Source organism: Neltuma alba, unplaced genomic scaffold (genome assembly GCF_004799145.2).
Source record: "Neltuma alba isolate B1F8T4 unplaced genomic scaffold, ASM479914v2 tig00001548_pilon, whole genome shotgun sequence".
NCBI classification, from domain to species: domain Eukaryota; kingdom Viridiplantae; phylum Streptophyta; class Magnoliopsida; order Fabales; family Fabaceae; genus Neltuma; species Neltuma alba.
Window position 1 is genome coordinate 17786 of NW_021632506.1, and position 7083 is coordinate 24868.

The 7083-nt window shown below is 35.0% G+C and overlaps 1 protein-coding gene across 1 annotated transcript; it reads left to right on the top strand.

Moving 5' to 3' along the window:
• Positions 1 to 2779: 2779 nt before the first annotated feature.
• On the top strand, positions 2780 to 5743 carry LOC114758800 (tubulin-folding cofactor C-like). Its single transcript, XM_028947891.1, has 2 exons — positions 2780 to 3968; positions 5346 to 5743. Exon 1 carries the CDS (start codon positions 2822 to 2824, stop codon positions 3881 to 3883), a length of 1062 nt encoding a protein of 353 aa, XP_028803724.1. The 5' UTR covers positions 2780 to 2821; the 3' UTR covers positions 3884 to 3968; positions 5346 to 5743.
• Positions 5744 to 7083: the final 1340 nt, after the last annotated feature.

Here is a 7083-nt window from a genome sequence, read left to right on the forward strand (position 1 = left end):
AAAAATGTTTTTCAACACTATTCGTGATTTGATTTCAAAAAAAATGCCTTATAAAGTTTTGTATATTGAAAATGTTTTATATTTATATATATTCCATGTTTTAATGATTTTTTCACAAGGTAATTGTAAACCGGTCGGTTACCTTGTTGTATTTGTACAAGTTATTATTTTAGGATTTGTTTTATCTTATTCTTATTAATGGGATGCTATTCACTAGTAAAATTTATTTTGGCCTTAGATAGCACCGCTAACCTTGCACCTTCAACCAAATAGGAGAGGGGAAAAAACTCTCATTACTGATCAAAGCTTAAAACAACTGCTAATTGATGTAAAACTAAGTTGCATTTATGTAGTTATTTATTTATGGGTTTTAGATCCTCCACATAATCTATGGGCAGACCCTTGCTTGTATTTATTATTCTAAATATATGAATATATGTTCGTATTGTTGTTGAGGGGAGCTCGCTATTTTGTGTTGTGCCTGCGAGTTATTTGCAGAGTTCTACTAATGGCCTTGTATTTTGATTACAAGAGATCTATTCTATATGAATGGTATTGTAATTATTATGGCAACTGTTTATTCATATGTTTTAAAGCTTTAGGAATATGAGTTCTCTCATATTCTGTGCTGGTCACCCCTGAATTTTTGGGGTGTGACATCCGTGGTTGTTTTTCTGCAAGTATTGAAGAAGGTTCAAACCCTAAGGCTTTGTCTGCTCCCAAAATCCAATGAGATTGATTTGTTCATTCTGGCTCTGAATCTATATTTGAATTTGTGCCCCTCGTCATCTGTTCCCAGCGTGTTTGTCTCCGCTGTGTCGGATGCCGTCAGACTGTTTGTTGCTTTGTTTTGAAATTTTCATTTTAATTTGTCTTTGAATATAGTCATTGTAATCGTTTGAGCATTGATGCTTTTGAATAAAGATTGAGGTTGATTTTTTTAGAAGAACTTTGATTTCTACTTTTTACTTCAGTGGTGTGTAATCAGCTGCTTCTTCCCTCTTCATTTTGATTGCTAGCGACTTATATGCTTTGGTTTTTTTTTTGCCAGGTTGGATTTGTTGTATGTTGGCATTCCGTCTGTTAATCTCTTTATATTATCATCCGTTTAGAGAATTCTTAAGGTATTTGTGATGGTGATCTGGTGAATGACTTGACTTGTGTTGTGTTGGGCAATCTAGAAGCTTGAGTTTGAATTATCATTCTTCAGTGGCTTGGTGGAGTTGCCTGAATTAATTGGTTTACAAAGGCATCTTCGTTGAAGTATCTGGAACAAAAATTAGAAGGGCATTATATCAACCATGCATATTTCAAAGATTTCAGTTGGTGCTGATGCGCCTACTGAGTGTAACATAGTTCCATCTATGATTAGGTTTATAAGAATGAGTATGAAGTTATTTAGTTGATCTTATGTTTATAAGATATGCTGTTAGTTGTTTGTTTGTTTCAGGTTTATTCTCATGCTTATAAATTGATCCGTTAGTCATTTTTAATTGCTATTTAGCTTTGCGATATTTATTAATATTATTTAGTTTTGACAATGATCTTGTTTTGACACAAAATAGTGAAGAAATGAGATTTATTAGAAATTGCAAAGAACTTTGCATGTTTCGTTTCTGCCTTTATGGACACTGCTTGAGATTAGAAATGGTATGGTACGGAACTGCAACCCATTCAAGGTCTAACTCAAAGGGGTGCTTAAATACCCTCAATGGTCTGGCAACCTGAAAGACTGAGCCCAGCCTGATGTGGTATCATGTTCATCTGGGCTGGACTGTCCTTGAGTAGCCCGGAAGCAAAGCCTAGCCCGAATGAACAACTGGTCTAGCCCTATCTGTGTGAAAGCCTAGGGAGGACCATATAAATGTTTGAATCCTTTGCACATCTAAGCAAAAATACAAACCCTGCATCTACTGAAATGCATTTTTAGCCATTGGTGGCTCAATGCTTATGCAAATCTCGGTTATTTATTCCATTTAAATCATCAATCTATTTTCCCTTCATATCACTGTCTCTTTCCTTTCTCATAGGTCTTATCTTCTTATTGAACCAGAAGAAAGGCTGCTTCACTCGTCTCCTTTGTGCTACAGATAGTGTACTTCTTGGTCTCGTCCTATATGCTCTATCTTATGCCCTTGCTGGTCTTCTCTCCTCCCTGCGGTCTTCTATTTGTAGTTGAAAGCCTCATTGTTTGAAGCCATTCTTCTCCTCAGGTTAGATTGATTGAAATACAAATAATTGGGGTTGATATTTTGCAAGATTGGTGCATTGGATTTCAGATCAGTTAATTTGTTTTAATGTTAGTTCTTGGTGAGAATCAACTTGTATATGTATTTGTTACAAATGCACGCTTGCCCTTCTAGATCCAAAGTGCTTAGTATGCTTTGGTTACTCAATATTTGGTTGATGTAAATGCTATAGAATTAGTATTTGCTTGACAAGACATTTGTCACTGAAGGCACTGATATAAACGGGAGTCGTAATTTTTTGTTATACTCTTCATGTTTATGTTACATGTTTAGTAAAATGCTTTTAATTCAATATGTATGTCCGAGGTGTCGAGTAATCTAATTTGTGCTCCTTATTTGAATCTGTTATTTTTATCCATGCTAACTATTGATGCTTTATTCAACTACGGATAGTAATATCTGTTATTATATTTTTGTAACTTGTAGTTAACAGGCATCAGGAGAAAACTGGATAGAAGCAGTCAGGAGAGAACCAAACATCACCAGACTTACTGGTGCCCTTTGGGTGGGCACTTCAGTCTCCTGTGCTTTAAAGATTCTTCGACTTCCTGTATCTTCACAAGTTGCAAGTGATGGATGAGAATGAAATTCCCACAAACGTCCCACAAACAGAATACTCTGACCCAGATCTTCAGAGGAAGCACTCATTAATGCTTGAGCGCCTCTCAAACCGTCACCAGAATCGTTTGGATAACTCCCGCCGATCTGAGTCTGGATCATCTTCTTTTGAATCCACTTCATCCTTTTTTTCACGCTTTTCTGAAATGAAGTGCTCCATTGAGTCTCGGCTAGCTGATTGCCAAACTGCTCCCTCTGATCCAGCTCAACTCAAGTTTCACTTTGAAAAAATATCTGCATCTATTTCTGATCTAGAGAAACTTGTTGCTGAAAACTCATATTTCTTGCCATCCTATGATGTTCGATCCTCACTCAAAACTGTTGCAGATTTGAAACAAAGCCTTGAGAGTTTGAATTCCCAACTTGTTCCAAAAAAGAAATTTGCATTTAAGAACAAAGGAAACAAGAAAGAATCCGGTGTTGCAGAATTGAAAGAGCCTCCTCCTTCGAAGTGCACTGATGCTTCACCAGAGAAACTTACCGTGTGGGATTCGCCAGGATTTAGAGGCAAAGTAGGTCAGGTTTTGTTCGAGGAGTTTAGGGGATCAGAAGTTGGAGAATTCACAATTTCAGACCTTGATTCTTGTGAAGTTAGATTAATTGGTTGTTTAAGGGCGCTTTTTATTCATAGGCTGAAGAATTGCCAGGTTTATGTAGGGCCTGTAATGGGTTCAATTCTTATTGAGGAAATTGAGGGATGCATCTTTGTGATGGCATCTCATCAAATTAGGATTCATCATGCCAAAAGAAGTGATTTTTACTTGAGAGTTAGGAGTCGACCCATAATTGAGGATTCTAGTAGTGTGAGGTTTTCACCATATTGTTTGACTTACGAAGGGATTGAAGAAGATCTTCAGCATGCTAGTCTTGATAATGAGACTGGAAATTGGGCAAATGTGGATGACTTCAAGTGGTTGCGTGCAACACAATCTCCAAATTGGTCAATATTGCCAGAGAATCAGAGGATTAAGATTGTTGATATATCAACTCAGGAGATTAAAAACAACAACACTTGAGTTCTATGCATGTCTCATAGCATGCCAAAGTGTTCAAGATTGTGTCTTTTTTGTTAAGGGCTCATTCAGTTCAGTTATATGTCAGGTTTGTTATTTCTGATACTTGATCATGCATTAATATAATTTGGTAATAGTCATAATCACTAGATTCAATATACCTCATTTCTCTGCTCTTTACTGTTATGTTGAAAGTGAGCATGGTAAAAATCTTCCATGCGGCCATTTGCATGGATGATAATCTGGGTATTCACTGAATGTGTTATTTTAGTTTTGGCGCTCTAAGTAAATGATTCCTTACTACTTAATCATCAAAGCTCTAATTGTTTCATGATTCCTTCAATTGATATCTTTATTTTCAAACGCACCACCTCATATTGAAAAGAAAATCGAGTGAGTTTGGACACTATGTAGTGTGTTAAAATTTAATTTTAAGATGTCTGGGAATGGGGCAACAACAATTGAAGTCTTAAATGACTAAATGAGACTAGTTGACGTCAAGAATCAATTTTATAAATATATTTAGCAGTCTGCCATTATATACATCATTAATCCATTATTCCATAGATTTCAATGTTGTTTGCAAAGACATGGTATTTTCACCGTATATCAGCAATTACTTGGTTCCCTGCTATTTTGTTCTTTGAATATCTTGGTCCTAAAGAGCAAAAGTTCAAAATATTTTCTCTTTGCTCCACTGCTATTTCTACAGGATAATATACTTAGGAAATTACTTTTGTTTGGTTTTGCATTTCTCTGTCCAAATCTGATGTCGATTAGAAGTTTTGAGTATAGGCATCTTAAATCATACCTGTGCTGCCTATGTTTTCTTGAGCTACAAAGAGATGATGTGGCAACATATTGGGGTCACGATGACGATATTTGTCTAAATGCATCACGCTTTTGCTGTGTTAGAAGGATAAGAGCATCTTTTTTGGTTTGGTCAGGAAAATATTCCTTCAACTTCGAATAAGGGTCTATTATTTATCTTCGCCAAATGTGATTGGACCACAGGGATAGCCTATGTACCTCAGATCAAGATACTTTGATGGGGGGGGGGGGGGATGGACTAATCAGTGGCATTGTTGGACTGGTGCAAACGCAATACTCCGTTTTTTACCTCATTTGATTTTGGCGAGGGATATTGGATTAAGGGTCTAGCATTTGCTTTTATTAAAGTAATTAGTGCTTGGATGGTGCATGCTCTCCAGAAATCGTTATAGACATTGTCACATTGATGCATGCTGCCAATTTAAGTGGTGTCCTTAAATTTCATTACGTCCTTTATGATTTTCACTGTTACTAGTTGAATTTATGATTTTCGGCAAGTAATTGGACGGTTTGATTCCTGTTGGTTCTCGTAGTACTTTTCTGCTTTGTAGTTCTTTCATTTTATTTTTAATTTTTTCTCATTCTGCTAATTATTTTATTTTGACACTCGTATTTTTTTCTTGTTATTATGTAGGTTATCTCTGTTGATGCCCTTGACCTGTTGATCAACAATTTATTGCCAGCCAACTGGGTCGTTCTTGCTGTACTCTTAACAGAATGGAATTCAAGTTAATGGGAATTAAAGTCAACAAAATGCATTGCCGAGTGTTACGATTGCTGTGTGTGAGAGAGTGGACATGTGTGAAGAGAACAACAGAACCCTACAATTTTCCAGCTGCAGCACCATGTCCATGCTGCTCTGAATCTCCCTATTTTGAATTTCGATCTTATTTAATGTTTATGATTAGTCTAATTTTTTTTTTGGGAAAAAGTTATATTTATTCTGCTTTTTGTTTCCTTTAAAATCAAAACAATAGTAAAACTCTCATTCTCCTTTAAATTAATCTATAATCTTTCCTTGTTTTGTTTTTTTTTTTTTTTGTTTTGCCAACAATCTATGATCTTTCTTTGTGCTGCGGACTTTCAATATCATGGTACAGTAGATCTATTTTAAGCGTCGTTTAGCCGACAGCGTGTATATAAAATGGACTCAGACGAAAAGAGAAAAGAAAAGAAGGAGAAAATCATGAGCCACAGAAAAATTCTTACCAAACCCAATGAAAACTTCATTAGTATTTCGTGAACATGACGATTTGTTTCAAGATAAACTCATCCTGATGATTCTTATCCCCATTTCGTTATATACACATATTACAAAGCAAATTGCCATTTTGCTTATGCTTTTAGCTTTTTGAAATGCGTCAAAAACTAATATGAACCGCAAATCTCTAGATCTGGTTGAAATTGTGAAATCATCCTGACAAATCTGCTCGGTGCTATTATTCTTTTTTATTATGGAAGCTTGAGTCTAAATTTTGCATTAAAGAATATTTTTGTCCTTAAATTATTCACACAGGAGCATGGAATATCTTAAACAGTTAAACTACCAAGTGATACAATGTTATCCTCAAACATGAAAAAACATTACGACGTTTTCCATGGCGTTAAAAATCAATAAACATCCATTAACTATGCCACCAAATAACTTGGACATCGCGTTAACCATACTAATACAATAATTTAATGCCCCCACAAGGGCAACATCCATTAACTATACGATGTGGGGCTTGCACACGCATCTGCACTTGTCTTTAGCGTGCATTTACTCCTTTTAAACGGCAGAAACGATATTGCAGTGTTCTTATCCGTTTGAAAATATTTTTAGACCACTTAGGATGAGATTGATAAGCACTTAAAAAAAAATGCTTTGACGATATAAAACTCTTCTCATATATTTATCATGTATACTATCAAATTACTTTTATAAAAGCCGATATAAATATCACCTTAATAATTTATCTTACCAAGTATTAATGTAGATTTAGTTCGGGGACAAAAATGCCCTTTTAACTCTTAAATATTTTGCTCTGACACAAAACTCTAAAATATTTTGATTTTCATGATTCTTACTGGACAATATCTACCCGTTCAAATACAAAACAAATGTAGTTTAATTTAAAATATTTAGAATTAAAGTACATCTAATCTTTTTTTTTTTTGAAAAAGAAAAAGAAAAAGTGACTGTGAGGGCGTATAAAATTCTTTCCCCCCTCTTGCCGATCACTGTCTTTTTTTTTTATTTCTGATTAATTACGAACTTCAATTCTAGCATGAATTGCAAATTCAATATAATTTACCGTAATCCCCTAGGAATGATGGATAAACAGCTTTGACATCAAATATACATACATACATATATATATATGTAAAAG

Bases quoted from the DNA above. Each gene is read 5' to 3' on its own strand.
- LOC114758800 (XM_028947891.1), top strand. From the start codon at position 2,822: ATGGATGAGAATGAAATTCCCACAAACGTCCCACAAACAGAATACTCT.